Genomic DNA, 20,255 nt, shown 5'->3' on the forward strand with positions numbered 1-20,255 from the left:
AGGATTAATTATTTGTCAACATAATTCATATAATTTTCATGCTATGATCATTTTCTAAGAAATATGTTTTATATTTTGTAGAAAAAAAATTATTCATACTGTCAAAGGTAATGACGCAAAGATACACTGTCTATGGTTGTGGAAGCCTCTTGGATTCGCCCCCGACTCGCGTGCATTTGGTTAGGAGTTCGAGACCCGCTCAAGCCCTATAGTTTTCAGTAGTGGCCGTAACCTCGCCGTCCTTGTGAGCTAAGGACGGAGGGTTTGGGGGAGCCTACGGGTTCATCTGCTGAGTCATCAGCCTCCATTTCATTGCCCTCCTGGTCCTAGATTGGGTAATGAGGGGTCTTGGACGCTCAGTATACTGTTGTATGTATGTATGGTCGGTCTCTTGTCCTGGCCTTCGTCTTTGATCCATAAGTGACTTTTAAATCTGTAGACCTTTTATGTCCTTCCCACGTCGGAATGAACAATATGCGTCATAAGGCAGCAATGCCCCTTATTCAACTCTCCTGACTTCATTGTTTTGTATGAATCAAAGGTCCTTTGCCAACACCTTCCTCGTGGAGGTTGAAGCAGATGAAATCGTGGGCAAGTGATAGTGATCTCTAACCTTCACCACTTTATATATTTATTCTTGAACAAAAACTTTTTAACCTTAACACCACTAAAGAGGTGAGCCTTCTTACACAAGCTTCAGTAGCATCTAATTCTTTCTCAAGTATTATGTTTTCCTCAGAGGGGCAACCAACCCTCTCTAAGGAGTTTTATTTATAATTCCACCTGGCATATCTTAGGGTTGCTACCTTCCTTTCCTTCCCGTGAGATTTGGTCTGGTTTTCTGTACCGGATAATGTCAAAGAGAAGATCTTAATACTTATGTAATCTTATTCCCTTTATGGTTCACACCAATACCCATGAAGCACGAGACATTTAGTACATTATATTGGAACTGTGTGCATCTTGTCAATTCTTCTTGCATATCAAGATTCACCTTGTCGCGAATACAAAAAAAAAAAAAAAAAAAAAAAAAAAAAAAAAAAAAAAAAAAAAAAAAAAAAAAAAAAAACCTACAAGAACCTCCAACTAATTCTATTCTATTTTTTTTTTATTTTGCTTCTCCTGTTACGTAAGAAAGGCATTGTTATACGCTCTTGCCCATCCTTCTTGCTGTGTAGAACAATTCTCCTTTGTCTTCTTCTGTCGGAGATAAAGTTTATAGGGTAGTATATGCTCCTCTTTTGAAATCTGTTATAGCTGCTTCCACTTCCAACTTTCGATTTTGTAGTTAATTGTCAGTTTGAATACATGTTTAATTAGCACAGTGGCTATTTAATCAATCATATTTTTTATGATTTCTAGATGCAGTATAATCAATATATTTCTCTTCTATAACTAGAGTTTGCTGTTTATATATATTATCTATGGCTTTTTCAAACTAATCTAGTTGTGGTAACACTGTAGAAATATTTTGGGAAAAGGACTTCATGCCGTGCACTTTTACTTGCAGCTGTTAAGAAGGATAGACAACCCAGTCTAAAAAACACTATTTAAGAAGTGCGTGTTGGAAGTGAAAATATAGACATGAGAAACATGTGATAAGTTTAATATAAGTTTACTCATGTTTCGATAACGTGGAAAACTGTCTTTTAAAAATATTTACTTCGGACGTTTTTTATAAGAAGAAAAACGAAATTTGCAAAGAACTAGGAAAAAAATGGGTTAGCAGCACGTGAAATGAAACATGTCTTGATGTCCAGTGTGCGAAAAGGACATTAAGCATGAAGGTGAATAGCCCAGAACGTGCTACGGAAATTGACGTGCTGATAATGAAATTTTTGTAGTTGTAAATACTGGGAAATGATGATGCATTATCTAATAAAAAGTTATTCCCCGGTTACCATCTAAAATTTGGATTTATAAGAGGTCCAGCGTTTGGGCTGGGAAGGACACATTTGCAATATGAAGTAAAAGTTAAAAGATATTGAAGAACAAGATGAAGGAAAAGAAGGGAGACTGGTGGTAGAGTAGAAGACAAACAAATGGGTGCAATTGGGAGTAGAATGGAAACTGCAAAGTCCCTTTAGTAATGCCTAAGGTGCACAAAATGAGGTACACTGCTGGCTCTATCCTCGTAGATCTTATGATTCAATATAAAAGTGGCTTCAGACTTACTCCACTCCGAAACAATACTATTTAATAGGTAGATATTTTTTTAATGAATATTTAAAAATGCCCACGCAATTTATGGCCCAAAGAAAAGAACAAAAAGTTATGGAAGTGTGCTTAGTTCAATTCTGTAGATAGTCTCAACAAACTGAACATATTCTATATCCGAGACAAGAAAAAGATGTTGTCTATGTTTTGGATAAAAGTTTATCACCGAGAAGGGACGACAACAGTCATGTTGAGCTATCTTGGAATAGCAAAAACAAACTAGATTTTGCCCAAATTCCAAATGAATTATATCTCGAAGGTATTGTAGTTTTATCAGAAACAAAACCAGAATGACGCTATCAGTGAAGCAAATACTTATGTTGATATCATCTTGGCCAAATATGTATATGGATGAATATGGTCAAAGTACAACTAGAGGAAAATCCCAATGTGGTACCCTGTACTATGGAATTAAAGGTAAGCGAGGTAGAACAGCAATATGTAAGAATAAACAGGATACAATGTTTAGGTAGAGGGCTAAAAAGTGTATGAAGATAGTCATTATTACATCTGAAATCATAAGGGAATTAAAGCACTCTAATAAGAGCATAGCTTTGCCACCACTAAGCATTACTAAATCACTTTTAATGCAATTAATATATAAACACTCGTAATTCTAATCAAACAATAAACTCGAAACCTTCATAACATTAAGTCATTTTCGATACAGATCTTTCACCGCCACAAAACGTATTTAGAACATTATATTATGGAAAGAAATAGAAAAAAGCCTTGATTAAGCTATCTGTAGTATAATATCCAAAGCATACACACAAGCACCAGTCATTTCTTCCTGGTGCAATTGGTCGACTAAAAAGATCTTTTGCCGATCAGTGTATATTCATGCTGAATACGAACATATACACAGTCATATACCCATTGGAATAAAGCAAAAATACTGAATGTATCTAGTTTTCCTGATATGGAGGGCATATATTTGTGTATATATATACATTATATGTATATATATATACATATATATACATATACATATATATATATACACTATATATATATATAATGACTTTTTATACATATATATATATATATATATATATATATATATATATATACATACTATAAATATTATATGATATATATACATATCTATATATATGTAATATATATTATATATAAATATATATATATATATATATATATATATATATCTACATATATACATATATATATATATATATATATATATATATATATATATATATATATATATATATGTATATATATATATATATATATATATATATATATATATATATAGATATATAGATATATAGATAGATAAATAGATAGATAGATTTATCTGTCCACACACACACTATATATATATATATATATATATATATATATATATATATATATATATATATATATATATATACACACACAGATAGATAGAGGTATTTATACATATACATTATATACCGTACATAGATAAATAGATATAGATGGATAGTTATATCTACATATACTGTATATGTATATATATACATATATATACATTATATATATATATATATATATATATATATATATATATATATATATATATATATATATATTTATATAATATATATATACATTTATATATATGTACATAAAATATCTACCTCACATTGGAATCGAGCCCTAGTTTTCTTCAAGTGAAATGTAGGGAAGCTACCAATCTGGCATGATTGATATCTACCGTGCCTTTATTTAAAAGGACTAATCTTCGATATTAATGTAAGGTAAAACTAATTTCTAATGATCACAATGTTCTACAATTTTCCCATATATATATACAGACATATGCATATACACGATTTATATATAAATATATATATATATATATATATATATATATATATATATATATATATATGGAGAGAGAGAGAGAGAGAGAGAGAGAGAGAGAGAGAGAGAGAGAGAGAGAGAGAGAGAGAGAAGGATTTAGGGTAAGTACTTTTTTGAATAAATCAATAAAAATTTCCAACAACAAAAAGTTATTTCAGTTTATATATATACATATATGTGTATATATATACATATACACACACACACACACACACACACACACACATATATATATATATATATATATATATATATATATATATATATATATATATATATATATATATATCTAGTACAAAAATTAATTGGATTTGTCATATAGGGTATTTGCACATTGGAGTTATTTCCATTCATTTTATGCCTGAATCTGCTTGTGGATAATTATTTGAGCAAGCGTAAGAAAATTATTTTTACTGTATCTGACCAATATATGTGCATCAAAAAAGCACAACTGACGTAATTTCCTACACTGTAAGTTAAGATAACTTGTCCCATGTCTAAAATATTAGTAGTTTATGTTAGAATATAACAATTACACTACCACCAAAAGAAAGGGAAGTACAAGCTAAAATTTTTAAAAAAAATTTCCGCCTACAACCTGTGTCGAAGTGGGATTATGACTGTCGATGGCGAAAGAGGCTGAATTAATGATAATATTAACGTTAAAATCACTATTAAAGACCTAGAACCACTTTCTACACAATTTCACTTCCATCAATCATTTGATAATTACTCTAATCAAACTCAAACTAAACAGTGTGATGATTTTATTCATGCTAAAGAAATTCTTCATCTTGATACTTTTGACTATTTGGCGAATGGTTGTAGATTGCATGATTACCACTTACACCATTTCCTTATCATATAAAAGATGGATTATCATCTTTATTTGCGGTTAATCTTAATATTCTACATCAATTTAAAGGATAATTTCATATCTTAAGTGTATAATACATTTGGATTTTTCTACATGTCATTTGATCTATCTTTTATATATATAAACCTCATAGTTTGACACAATTATAGAAATATATAATGATGGCCTTATACCATGCCGAATCCAGCCTTAATATTTTGTATACACTAATCTCCATGAATGAATATTAAATGTCTTACTTACTAATATGCATTAAACAAACATTGCTTTTTTTGGTTTGCGAGCACACTTTTCTCCCCACATACTATCTCCATTAAAAACAAACCTCTCTCTTTGATCCTATGTCCTTAGATCCAATTACCCTACTCTCACTCATTTATTTCGGAGCGCCTAAACGATAGATGAAATCGGGTAAGGTAAGCTGCTAATGAAATTGGGTAAGGTAAGCTGGTGAGCCACCTGCTAAATAACTGAACTAATAAAGTATTTCGAATCTTTGTTATTTATTTCAACTGTTTAACAGAAATCAATAGCATGAACATACACTTTTCACTGACTAGTACCAATAGTAATACAGTAATCCCTTGGTTTAAGAGTTTAACTCGTTCTAAGAGTGAGCTCACAACCTAGAATGCTCGTATTATAAAACAATTTTTCCAATAAGAAATAAAGAAAATTCCCTCGATACATTAGAAAAGTCTATACACATTTCCAAAGGGTTTGTAAGGCTATTATTGAACAATTTATAACCCCTAACATCAGAAATGAATAAAACTTTAGTCAAAAGGAATAACAGAAATAATTAAGAAATTAACTCGTTTTTTACCTTTGAGAGAGAGAGAGAGAGAGAGAGAGAGAGAGAGAGAGAGAGAGAGAGAGAGAGAGAGAGGAAGGTGTTACTGCTAGGATGGTGAAGCTTCCTTCATGCACAGTCCTGGTAAAATATTCGGAGTTCTCTTCTTAAACGACATTCACCATCACTAACTGAATCACTTAATTTACGCTTTCTGGACAATTGGTCGTCTTATTTTTACACTCTTACGTTCAGTTTTGACAAGGAACCTATCTAGAGACAACTGCTTTTTCCTTTTTATTTAAATGGTATAAAAATAGAGTAAAAATTACGTGACCAGGGCGTGTGTCTGGTATGGACACTGCATGACTGATTTTGTGCTAATCTTGTTAGTACTTGCCCATAAAAAATGTCCCTAAGGAGCGAAATTTTTGCTCGTAGATAGATACAATGCTCACAAACCAATTTGAATTTGTTTGCTCATATACAGATTTTACTGTATTCAAATTTGCTCATAAACCAAGGTACTAGTGTAGTTGATGAAATCCTCTCAGATAGGTTTCTTCTTTGGAAATTATTGCTAGGTGGATTAGAAACCCATCTTGACCCAAATCAAGAAAAAAGTGACCTAAATTATGCAACAGACAGAGAAGAAATCAGTGGAAATGGAAATAAGCCAGTCAATTAAATTTGAAGGGTACTGCAGTGATAGTATTTAATACTATCTGGTCGTTGCAGCCATAGGAAGTGCTAACGCCTTGAATTACGATGTACAACATCTCAAGGTCAGTCTATTTACTATGGGATGTTACTGCAGATGTAATAAGTGGTACAACTTTTACTTGGCTGCCTTAAACAGTGACCGTGGCTTGGGATATCCCAAAGTAAGATAGTATCTAGTGAAAGGTGGAGTAACTTGAGCAGGGGAAATGCTCCATATATGGACAATAAGCCGTTCTACACAAGGTCAATGAAATGCTTCCAAAATAATAACACTCTCCCCGCCCAAAGTAGTGTGCAACTCACAACGTTAGGCACTAGGGTTTGCAGCTCCATATTTTTTGTAAAGAAAATGAACCAAGAAAAATAGGATACTACATTTTAGGACTTTTTAAACGCAAAGAGAGGGGACAGAAGAGAAGGCTGATTCATTTAACACATTTAACAGTGAAAGCTTGATGGTTTGGCACCGACTTGAGATTGGGGTTAGTGGGCAGGGTGTGCAGGAGGAGAGTAAAATTAGTGATTGGGTCTAAGGTGTCTGAAAAGTAGTGCTAGAGGAAGGGTTAAATCAAGAAGTCTATTTTAGTTCCAAGAAATCGGCTGAATGTCGAAGTAAAAAGTTGTAACAATGAGTGTGCATGATCCAGAATTAGAAAATACACTGGCTGACATCATTTTTGGGAGAGTGAGTCTATGCACTGCTTCGTTGGGAAAGAATGGAAGGTGGTTTTGCTATATGATTGAATCGACAGGGTAAATGATCATAAAATCTGATTATTATTGTTACTAGGCAAGCTGCATCCCCAGTTGAAAATGCATTATGTTATCATAAGCCAAAAGGCTCCACTAGGGAAAGGAGCCAAGCACTGAAAAAAAAAAAAAAAAAAAAAACGTGAGCCTGCTCAACAAAAATGTATTTACTCTTAGTTTGAATTTCAGAAGTTCCAACAATTCAACTACATGGCAAGAAGGACTATCATTTTATGATCTGGTCACAGCTGGAATACAACTTATGGAAAAATTTGTGATGCTGAACCTCACAAGAGAAAAGGTAAAACCGTTAATGTTAACTGCACGTCTATGCTACAATTACATGGTGGATCATCCAGTTTTGGAAGCTTTGTATACAAAAGATGATCAGTATTGAAAAATCCTATACATCCATGCACCCTGGGCCAAACGAACAGAGCCAGAGATTAATACTTAATGCAAAAGAAATCTAAAAGTGGTCAATATTTTATCCAATAATATAAGAAGTGATTTGACTACTGGGTACGAAACAAGGGAATAGTATTCAAAGAAAGTCGTAACAAAATAAGTTGAATATTTCCTCACGCTACACAAGCCTTAAAAAATCTTCCTCAACATATCCATTTTATGCTGGTGAAGAAGCACTGGAACAAATTTGTTAAAATAGTGAATTTTCTATCGAGAATGATACCAAGGGAATTTTAAATTCCTTTAAATTCCTTACATGTATTCAAACAAGATCTGAGCGATGGTAATCCAATGTTCTAGACCTATTCGTAGCTAGGTTTATACTCATTTGCAATAATTTACACCTAATAATATGATCTAATACTTTGGTGAGAGAATTTTCACTCATTTAGAATCTATGCAAGTATTATAGCATCATCTGGATAAGCAACCAACTTGTTTTCTATGCTCAACTATATCATGATCCTCTCATGCAAAAATAACAAAAAGGCCGTGCATCAAGAACATGACCTGGAGGAAGATAAGCAATTATCATTCTGATAATGATAATGAAATAAGTAAACTGGAAACTGCGACGGCAAATAAAATAATAATGGGCAAATGCATGAGTTTCTTACTTTTTATTAAATCAATTGTCTCATTGCAATTCTTGTTGAAATTTTAAATTGCACAGTTATCAAAATTATTTTTTTTCCAAATTCAAGCTCAGTAACAATGTTTAACTGGGATGAAATATATTTTTTGAACCACTATAGCCCATTATATTTGAGCTATAACATTCATTCTGGTTTCGTTTTCTTTATAGATTATTGTTTTACAACAAAATAAACAGAATTGTAATAGCATGGTCATCTATAATAAATTCTGAATTATGTGGGCAAAAATTTGCTACTCACACAGAAAAAATATTTGTCCAAAAAAGTATAATAGATGTGAATTTGAGAATTGTATTTTCCATGTGTCCTAGATATCTTGTTGTAAATTACGAAAAATAAATCCAAGAGAAAATCAACTATAGCATTTGGGGCATGCGCAGACAATATGCAGGTTGATTCATTATTCCACCAGACCCATGGCAACGAAGTTCTAATCAGACTCTACCACTAGTATGTAGCTATTTTCTCGCTTAAGACATGAAATTCGGTATTTAATATTTTATATATATATATATATATATATATATATATATATATATATATATATATATATATATATATATATATATATATATATATATATATATATACTGTATATAGGGACGTATATTACGTCCATCAGTCGTTTAGAAGGTGAAGAATTTGACGACGTATATCTCATTCATCGGTCGTTAAAGAGTTAATAACTATATCAAAATATAAGTAATGATTGTACTCGGAAAATATTTTATTCCGGCATTTCCCAAATATATCAGTAAATCTCTATATAAATCATAATTTTTACGATAAAGTGAAATTGATTAAAATTTTACGCACAAAGACTATAATCTGCCCAACTCAAAAATGTTGAAGACTGTAACATCTTTATTTATTTGAAGGATGATGAAGACAACAAAAGCGAACAGAGTGACCTCTCGGCGTCGGCCACAGAAGCCTCTTCACTGGTGACCATAGGCGCTGGATGCTGTACCTTTAACCCGGTCAGCGCTTCGGGGAAGAAATGGCATCAATTCCAAATGATACTGTTGCCCTTTATTCCCATAGCTGCCCTCATTATCCAGAACTGCTGGTTCATGTCTACCGTCGCGACAAACCAACACGAGATGCAAATTCTTGGAAAACAGGTTAGGATCATATATCAAATTTAAATACACGTATTAAAAACTTTTCAATATTGTTGGTAAGTTTTAGATTGCTTTATTATTAATTTAGACTGTATTTCTCAATAATATGAATTGTTAGTTTATGTCATCACTGCTTGACTAATTATAATACGGTATTTTGCAAAACCATTAGTGTTTACAGTTTACATTGTAATGTTACAAAAACTCACCATGCTCTTTATTGTTTGTATATCAGTTTACTTAATGATGTTTGGGCATTACTTATAATATCTACTATGATGATAGTGAATTATATCTGATGGTCAGGCATCTTAGTATACCAGATGGAGAAATGGTACAACATTGTAGTTGGTCATGGTAAAGCACTAAGGTATGCCTTTCATGTTAATGAATTGCAGTATATATTGTAGTTTTTTTCATCAAATGGAATCCGGAATATTGGTGATGAATCTATTTCTATAGATGGAGAAGCATCACAATATACCTGTATCTAGGGTATCATAACACCGCACTATACATAACTATGTCAGGGCACGGCAGTGCATCTAGTGATGCATAGCATCGCACTTACCTTTGGGGCCAAGACACCATAGCATATCTTGATATATCAGGGAACTACATAACTACTTATTACCTTGTAATGTATAGAAACTGTCTATAACGTAGTTTCAATGTAAACTTTTTAGTGCAGGTGTATCTAGTAAAATGTGATGCTATTTCATCACAACCTACTGACCAATGGCAGGACAAGCCAATACTCATCATCCTATTGTCTTAAACTATACTTTTTTGTCCATTGGGTATTACAATATACTTGAAGATGCTGAGGAATAATAACATGCATTATCATGTTGGGGTATCACTTAGCTTTTCACACGTTTTGAAAAACTTAATATTCAATAGATATTTGGCTCATCTTATACAAACACCCTTTTTATACCGGACATAATTATAATATAAGAATGTAGTACAAGAAGGGATTTACACGGTGTGTTTATGCTTCCATTCCTTACAATGGCAACTTGCTAATTTGGGTATATAATCTTAACTGCGGTTTTTATATGCAATTGACACCCCTATTGATCTACATAACCATGCATTATCCTTTTTAATATTATGTAAAATCAATAATTTTAATGTCCATATACCTTTTTCACTAGTTTTGTCCCATTGATTTCATTATTTTAGGATCTCTGTTGAAGTTAACTTCCTTAATTACTTATAATAGAAGATTTGATGAAATTAATAGTGAAGAGAAAAAATGTTCCTTGAAGATTCCATTGAAGGATATTGAATTAACTTTCAAGTGCCTTAGATTTTAATATTAGCTAATCCAACTGTGAGATATGGCTTCTCTTTTTAAGTAAACATCAGTATGTTTCACAGTATGACAGCTCATCCTTTACAAACAATATTATTACAAGTTTGCTTTTACTAGTTCTTGTTTTTACTTAGGCCTATTTCATTCTTTATCAAAGTAAATTCTAAATGATTACATATTGCCTTCGCTAATACAATTCTTAGAAATAAAATAAAAAGTCCAAAATTAATGAATAACATTACTGTATCTTGGTTTAACCTCGGCACAGTTTCTGTTGTCAACTGTGAGCCATGGATCATGCACCAAATTAAAGTTATTGAAGTTGAATTACTTTTCCTCTCACAGTATTGACTGTCGATCAATGGATCTTTTATGCATGTTAAGATTCCTTTAATCACTGTTAACAAGCTTTACGATATTCATGCACGATTACCGGCATAAATCTTTTTATAACAATTTGAATCTGGCTTCACATAAAATAGTTTGAAAGCAGAAATTAGTCCCTAGGTTTTTTCTGAATTTATTTGCAGTGCTTAAATCACGTAGGCCAAAAGCCCAAGGAAATTTGCTTTTTCTTTGTAGCACTAGTGCATTTACAGGCAAATATCATGTAGCGGATACTAACGGCACCAGCTTGAAACATTACCAACAATACCTAGGTCTTGAGATTCCTATGCAGTCTAATAGCTATATAATAGTAATAATGCTGTTTCTGGAACCAAGCAGTTTGGGGTGAATGACGCTTTATGCCTTCATCTCATTTTTATTACACTAAAACGCTGTTTGACCTTCATTGCTGTACTTTTTTTTTCATAAGCAGTTGTGAGGTTTACCATGTGCCCATGTATGTCTTTTGTTGTAAATTGGGTGGTTCCCAATATGGAAAAGGAAGCTCCTGCATTAAAGTGGTCATCACTGGGGGGCATTTCTGATGAATTCATATAAGTACTTTTTGATATCTTATCAAGGTGGATGGAACGGTGGAACTGGGAATGCTTTTGACAGCCTTACAACTCGAGCGCGCCGACGTAGCCTACTTCGTATTCAGTAATGGGACGAAACTCAGGTCAGAAATCAACAAAACAAGGTAACTATGTATCACTTTATCATAGCGTCCGAATTTTGTAATGATATGATATAAAGAAAGAAAGCATATATCGTGAATGAATTAAGTATTTTAAAAGATGTGCTCTGCATTTCTCCATAAACAGGACAAATTTAGATGAGACATTCAGAAAGACAGATGATATCCTGGAGAGACTACATACCTGGCCAAAATTCAATAACACCTTGACGGATGAATTGCTTTCCTCTAAGCTTAGATTCCAGATAAAACTGGAAACTCTCAGGTAATAAAAATGAAAAAACATAGTGCTTAAACATTAAGTCATGCATATAACTCCCAGCTTCCTTGCCAAAAAAAAATAGCACAGATTAAGCCAGTATGCTTCCCATGTTCTGTGCAAATATCATCCTTTCCCGAGTCCTCAAAGTTTAATCTTACTGTTTTCACCTTAATATCCTTTGTGAATTAATGAACGAGAAGCCAGTGTCGTAACCATTTTCCACCTACTCTATTTTCAACAGATTTTTCTCTCTTATTATTAGAGAAGTCACGGATTTAAGGTAAGACTCCTTTAATGATTACTTGGTGTTAGGCAATCACAGACATTATCCGACTCATTACCAGACGCAAAAGATAAGGTAACGTTAGGTGTTTATTACTGAGTTTACTCGCCCTATGCCTTGTGAAACGCAGTCATTTTGTTTGGCTTGGCAGAAATGCTTTCCATTTCAGCAAAAATAAATGTGGCTTTCATAAGTATATGTAAAATACATCCTATATGTTTTTCATACATTAACTTAAATTCTTAATACGCAATTCTTATGGTCACTTAAAACCTTCTTTAATTCTTTACTTGAGAGAGAGAGAGAGAGAGAGAGAGAGAGAGAGAGAGAGAGAGAGAGAGAGAGAGAGAGAGAGAGAGAGTTTAATTATGATTATGCATATATATATATAATATATATATATATATATATATATATATATATATATATATATATATATATATATATATATATATGTATATATATATACATATATATATATATATATATATATATATTATATATATATATATATATATATATATATATATATATATATATGTATATATATATACATATATATATATATATATATATATATATATATATATATATATATATATATATATATATATATAATGTGTATGTTTGTGTGTTGGGTTCTTCATAATGAGAGACGCCTTATAGTATATTCCAGGTTTCAATAAAAAAAATTCCCATGATTATGTTAAGTAAAATATTATCCTTAGTAGTAATATATTGCAATTAAAATGAAGTATTCTGGTGGATAACCCTTTTGCACATGGCTGGCACTGGCCCAACAAGACACACTCCCTTCCCAGACAATAGGTTGAGATAAGCTAATCAATTGAAATCACATTAGACTATCTTAAAAAATGAGATTTGGCAGTTGGTTCATAATAGCCATCTCATCTAAAAAAAAAAAATGTGAGATATCCTATCAAGTGTTTAGTTATGTGTATTACTCTATTTAATTGGACAAATTGTTGTTACTAGATTCCCAGTAGTAAAGGTAAGTACATCCATGCTCTAATTTATTCAGGTACTTTATTACTATTTTGCTTCTTCATGTTTATTACCCATTGATGACGTGTATTTTCTTCTTGTGGTTTTCTGTTTTCTTTTAATTATTGTTATATAGTATGGCGACCACTCTTTTTACACAAAAACTTCAAAATTTAATACTTCTATGTAAAATATTTTATATGAAATACATATAAAACTGGGTCAAGTCTGTGATAGTAACAGTTCCATGTAGCAGTTACTATAACAGTTACGAAATCCAAAACCGATTCAATAAAAAAAAAAAAAAAAAAAAAAAAAACAGGTTCAATGACGATTATAGATGCATTATTTGAAGAAACAGGGTGTTTATGATCTTATGAAAAGAGATAGGTCATATTAAAATCGTAAAAGCCACACTCAGGTAAGAGCAATGATCAGAGTTTACGCTTCAGGTACAAATCAATAACATGTAGGCTAGCTATAAAAGAATCCATTCGAGGCACTTAAAACCGTTGGCTCTGTCACTCCACGTCCAAAGGAAAATGCAACTCTTTAGAATGATGTGTTTCATAGCAAGCGTAGTTATGATAAACTGCCAGCCTCATTCGTGTCCTTCTAAAGCTAAATTGACCAGTTCAGCTAATTGTCCCAAAAAATTAAGAATCTTATACTAAACCTTGATGATTATGGCAGTAGATTCAAATGGCATTTTCCTTCTTTTGTAAAGACAAATGAACTTTTAGCCCACAAGTTGCCTGTTAGCTAAATGTTCATTTGACACTTGCTAGAAAATTGTAAAGAAAATCCAGAAGGTAATATTGTGGTATCTCTAGTCATACCTATGACTACCCAATTACTTCAACCCCCATATTATCTAGTTTTATACACTTTTGTTTTACTAAACTTCTGAATGTATATGCTGAAAGTAATCTTCATCTCCCCTGTTTGTAGTTTGGCTTTCAAAAGAGCCTTGGAGATTATGATGCTCATTTTAGTTTCCACCGTTTGCATGATTGGTCATGATGTTCGTATTGCTTCTGTCCGTATTAATCAGGAGGCCCTTAATTCCTAAATTAAACAGGTGGGATTTGGTGGAAAATTTCTTAGTATTAGTTTTCATTTTCATTAACAATGTATTGCACAGACTTCTTGTTAATACGCACCATAGTGACTGGGAATGTAAACCCCAGTGTCCCTTAGAGAAGCGTTCTAATTCTGTGTACATGCGATATGTGGTTTTGTCTAGAAAATGTTTGTAGATCTGAAGTTCAAACGGCAAATCTCTTAGCAAAGACCTTACTAAAATTAGATAGAGTATGATGCAAACTATGAGAGATGAAGTTAAACGAAAAAAAAAAAAAAAAAAAAAAAAAAAAAAAATCAGTCATGGTTATAGTATGTTTATGACTGAATCCTCTATATATAGATATTTTCATTGACTATATTGCTTTTAACTACATACAGATCAATTAAAATTGTAGATGACACTCTTGGTTGAATATTCACTGCTGCGAGATATCCAGTCAGTTTCTTCTTCAATTGCGCATAAAAACGTATAGAGAAAATCTTTAGGTGATAGTATTTATGAAGAGGGCCATGTGAGAAATGGCCAAAACTAGGAAACCATTTAATACTGGAGTGCAAATAGGTGAAAATACCACAGTTGGACAATGAACTTAAAAAAAGTTGGACATCACGATGAAAGAAATAAAGCGGTGGGGTCAGAGTTAAGCACAAAGATGGTAAAACACGGGTGCAGTTAGGGGACAAAGGAATGCTAAAATAGCCTTAAACTATGAGGTGCACTGACAGCACTGTCCTTTATTGGGAGATTTTGGTGACCTGTCTATCATAAGAAACCATTTTAACTCTTTAATGTTCTTTGAATATTTTTCTTCTGTCTGGCCTTCAGCAGCTTACTCTCATATTGAATTGTTGGACAAAAATTTAGTTTATTAAATGCGGTATCCGTGATACTATTCTGAGGCACAATCATTCAACTAGCTCATCGTTAATGCTGTATAAGATATCTAATATTTACCACAATCCTTTTGTATTCAGCTCTTCCAAGACTTCATCTATCACGCAGCACATTCTTATCTTATTTGTCATAGGGCTCAATATTACACAGTATTCTAGAGGCTTTATTCTGACTATGATCGAACTGTGGAATGATCTTCCCAGCCAAATACAGTAGTTGGATTGGGAAAATCCATGAGCTCAAGCTTAGTACAAAGTTTTTTTTTTTCTCCCAATTAATCAAGTTGACATTATTCTAATTTTATAGCTAGCCTGTTACTGATATAGCTACCATTGTAATTTATCTTAATTTGTAATTCTTTACTCATTCATTCTATTCTTAACTTTCCCCATTTCCTCTATGCACTTGGCTGCTTCACCTGTTTGAGCCCTTTTGCTTGTAGCCATCTGCCTTACCAACTAGTTTAGCAGCTTGTCTTGCAATTGCAATTCTGTAAATTATGATGATAAAATACATTTCAAATAATATATGTATAATCCCAACATGTTCTAGAATTCAAGTCTCGAGAAACTGTTGCCTTACATCTATAGTTACATATGACACTTGTGGAATTACCATAAAGTTTTGTTATTTTTTTACCAAAATGGTGTAAACTTTAATAAAAATCCAAAGCGATATACCGTACTAAAGATGATTTACAATGATTTCATTTGTTATTTATCATACAAGAAAGATAAGTTTACTTCATTTTGTCACACACGTAATGATAGCTTTCAATAGCACTTGTTAATATGAAAGGTCCTTTAAGAATGAACAGATTGTTTGGGCATTATCGATCAGATGCTCAATAACTAGCAGTAACCCATCTTGTCTGACCTCCAGATGAGATGATCTAGACTTATGGCCTACAGGAAAAAACCACTACAATATTGATGTGAGGCCCACACCTGCAAAGGATTAACAAGCCTCCAGATCAGTGCTAGTCCTACTTAGCTCTGAAGATAGGATTTGTTACTGGTTACAGCCAGTTGTAGCTTATACTGTAAAACATATAAAACAATTTTGTATCCTTATTTTAGTTGATTCAAATGTCTGACACTACTAGAATATTGATCAAACACCAATTACGACAATTATTTGTTGACATACGAATACTAAAACAAAGGTTGGTATATTTTTTCATGATCTTCCTTTTTTTTTTATGTTTGTGGCTCTATAAAGATTTTAAATGTAATTTATCCAAAATGTATTCAATGGTAGGGAGGATATTGTTTGCTGATCGACTTGTATAAGGGGGAAAGTTTTCAAGATTTAAATGTGATATTTTTTTTAGGAATCCGTCCAGCACTTTAAAAAATGAAAGATGATGATTTAATCCCCTTATCCAGAAAAATACCTTTTATTAAAGAACACTATTAGATACCGGAAAAAACAATTAAAAAATTAATCATCAAAGGATCTGGACCATAACATATGATATTCAGATGATTTGTTAATAGATTAGTACCAAAGAATGCAATGACATGTTTAGGAGACTCAAGATACGGGTATTAAGAGTATCATCTCATGGCTAAACCTGAAAGCTGTTCTAAAGAAATCGCGTTTCATAGTGATAATGACATAGGATAATCTAATTTTCATTTGAATAAATTAAACTTATAACTTGTTTTAAAAATCTCCCCTTATTAAATGCCATTTGAAAGAATACCTTATGTTGTTATAATAAAAGGTTAGGGAAGTTTATATATATATATATATATATATATATATATATATATATATATATATATATATATATATATATATATATATATATATATATATATATATATATATATGTATATATATACATATACATATATACACACACACACACACACACATATATATATATATATATATATATATATATATATATATATATATATATATATATATATATATATATATATATATATATAAAACCAATGAAGTTGATATAGGATTAACGATGACTAAAACTTGTCAAGTTTTCAACAACAGTGGCCGTTAGTATACTGAAACATTTGAGGTACATCGCTCATTTACATACAACAAATTCTCACTGGTAGTAAAAATTACCACTAGTAATTCTTCTCATGAAGTGCTATGATGCCGATAACAACTAAATCTGAAATTCTACTGTCAAAATATCAAACTGGTGACAAACATGTCAGGATTAATATTTGTGTTCTGATGAAATATGAATGATAAACTAGACACCCAACTGCCTTGACTACAAACCGGTGGCGATTAATAGACTGATTGAAAAACTCTTGACAGCAAAGTTGTTAAGATAAAATTACATCGATGAATATCCAGTGGGTAAAAGGTTTAAAGGCCGCTCCTGAATAGCAGAGGCCAGGGACAGTGACATTGCCCTATCAAGCAGAACAGTACCCTAAAGACTAACCATATTACATATGATCAGCACCGAAGCCCACTTTCCACACAAGCTGGGATCAAGGAGGGCCAGGCAATGACTACTGATGACTCAGCAGATAGACCTATAGGCTCCCCCAAATTCCCCATCCTTAGCTCACAAGTATGGTGAGGTTGCATCGACCAAAGAAACTAACGAGTTTGAGCGGGTCTCAAACCCCAGTCTTGCAATCACCAGGCAAGGACGCTACCACCAGGCCACCACAAGTTATTATTGTAATATCATGTGGATAAAATGTTAGTGAAATGCTCTATTAATTAACAGAGTTTAAGCCGCGAAAGTGTGCAACAAGTATCTCCTTTCTAAAACGGTCAAGTGACTCAACCGATCCGATATGACTTCCTTTTTATACAATTTAAGTTTTCATAATCTTGGTAAAAGTGAGATATATCTCAGGATTATTATTGCTATTGTGGTGGTTGTTGTTTTGGCCAAGCAGCCATCTCAAGTGGAAAAGCAGAATGCCACAACAGCAACAATTTCATAAAATAAAACTATTATAATGTGGCAATCGATGGACTTTCTATAACAAGACAGCATTTGCATTTAGATGAAATTTCAGTAGCTCCTACCATTCAATTACAGTATTAGCATGATCATTCGATAGTCTGCCCTATTAGACTAAAACTCATATAAATCTATGGCAGTGAACCTTTTAAAAGAAAAGGAAAGACTAAATTTACAGCAAATCTAGAACTAATTGGTGGATGGCAAAGACTAGGACCATCTTAATGTAAGTGATTGTAATAAATGATGAAATCTTATACACAACATGTACAATGAACTAATTGAATGATGGTAACAGAAATTCATATTAAAAAGATATGGAATTAGAAATTCAACGGCGTTAACATTCTTATCCAACTATTCAATGTGAGAAACAACTAGAGACGAAATTGGGGGAAAATTTTCAAAACAAGGAAGAATAAAAGAATTAAATTTTTTTTTTTTTTTTTCATATTTCAGACTGATAACCAAAAACCTGGGAATACTTTTTCAATTCTTTCCCCTTCCTCATCCTCTCCTCCTACGCCTATTGACGCAAGAGAGAATGCGTCAATAGGCGTAAGAGAAGATGGTGTTGATGTTGTCTTTCTCAATATGGATTGAATATGTTTCTGTAAACAGAAGTTTACTGGCTACGACCTTCAAACAATAATGTTTTCACTATTGTTATCGGTTAACTTAATTCCCAAAAGTATGCACCATGCAGTAATTTTGTCTAAACATTTGTTAAGAGAAGTAGTGACCACAAGTCTACAATAGAGAAATCTCTATTATTACATCTTAGTCATTGCGTAGTCCATTAAAAACTACTCTTTCAAATATATTAATTAAATATGAAATAACTCTTACAAACACTTCTACAAGCCTCATCTAAATTTGAAATCAGGGTGCCACAGTGACACTGCCAAAAGCAGCAATAAATAAGGTCAATCACACAAATTCATGGAAAGAGTCTGGGGATATCCTAACAATACTAGAAATGGTTAGTATATATAGGAGCTATTGGATATTATTTGTTGATATGTGTGAGTTACAGCTTATTGGTGGAGTAACATTACCAATCCTCTAACAAGTGCAAATGTAGGCCAATTAAACAAACTCAAAAAAAATAACATAGATTAAAAAACAAGGGGCAACACCATTTGGGTCTACACCTCCGTGAGCATCAAGAGCATGCAAAAGATGATTCACTTTATAAACCCGATAAACTAAGCTAGAGAGATTTGTTTCAGAAAAATACGAATGAGGTGTAAAGGATTTCTCAACGCTGTGCTTACGTTAAAAAACACTAGCCAAAAAGGTAGCATTTTCTTTTGGATAATGATACAACCACCTGGTTTACATAAATCAGGTACAATTGAGTATACACTAAAATAGTACAGTTTTGTGATTAGATCACTAGTTTTGGTCTTGAGTTATATCATAAGGTTTTCTTTTTAAATTGTATTAATTTTTATCTGAAACATGAAACCTCTGAGCCACAGACCTTAGCCATAAATATCTAATGTCAATAAGACTTTTGATAAATAAAGGTGCCAGTACCATCAGTGAAACTCTGATTTATAGTAATAACAGGCCCAGCATCCTAATAAAACTGACTTAATTACAGAAGATAGATAATTCAAAATAACCTTCCAGTCTACTTGAAATTAAAAAAATAATACACATCAGAGCAAATAAACTCATGACTATAAGTATTATTTTGGGAGCCAACAACCCTGATTACAACAACAGGGGAGCCATTGTATACTACTGTAGGTCCCTGAAATCACCAGATAATAATAATAATAATAATAATAATAATAATAATAATAATAATAATAATAATAATAATAATAATAATAGTAATAATAATAAAAATAATAATAAAATAAAACAATAATAATAAT

At 32.1% G+C, this 20,255-nt stretch overlaps 1 protein-coding gene across 1 annotated transcript in view; it reads left to right on the forward strand.

The window, feature by feature from the left end:
• Nucleotides 1-9,222: 9,222 nt before the first annotated feature.
• The window catches only part of LOC137644956 (uncharacterized), a 91,729-nt gene continuing 80,696 nt past the window's right edge, over nucleotides 9,223-20,255 (forward strand). The window contains exons 1-4 of the mRNA XM_068377832.1: nucleotides 9,223-9,462; nucleotides 11,752-11,870; nucleotides 11,995-12,132; nucleotides 12,392-12,409. Of these exons, the coding sequence (XP_068233933.1) occupies nucleotides 9,355-9,462; nucleotides 11,752-11,870; nucleotides 11,995-12,132; nucleotides 12,392-12,409 (383 nt within the window). The 5' untranslated portion in view covers nucleotides 9,223-9,354. The remainder of the gene's footprint in view (nucleotides 9,463-11,751; nucleotides 11,871-11,994; nucleotides 12,133-12,391; nucleotides 12,410-20,255) is intronic.

The sequence above is a fragment of the Palaemon carinicauda genome, chromosome 8, assembly GCF_036898095.1.
Source record: "Palaemon carinicauda isolate YSFRI2023 chromosome 8, ASM3689809v2, whole genome shotgun sequence".
Classification (NCBI taxonomy): Eukaryota; Metazoa; Arthropoda; class Malacostraca; order Decapoda; family Palaemonidae; genus Palaemon; species Palaemon carinicauda.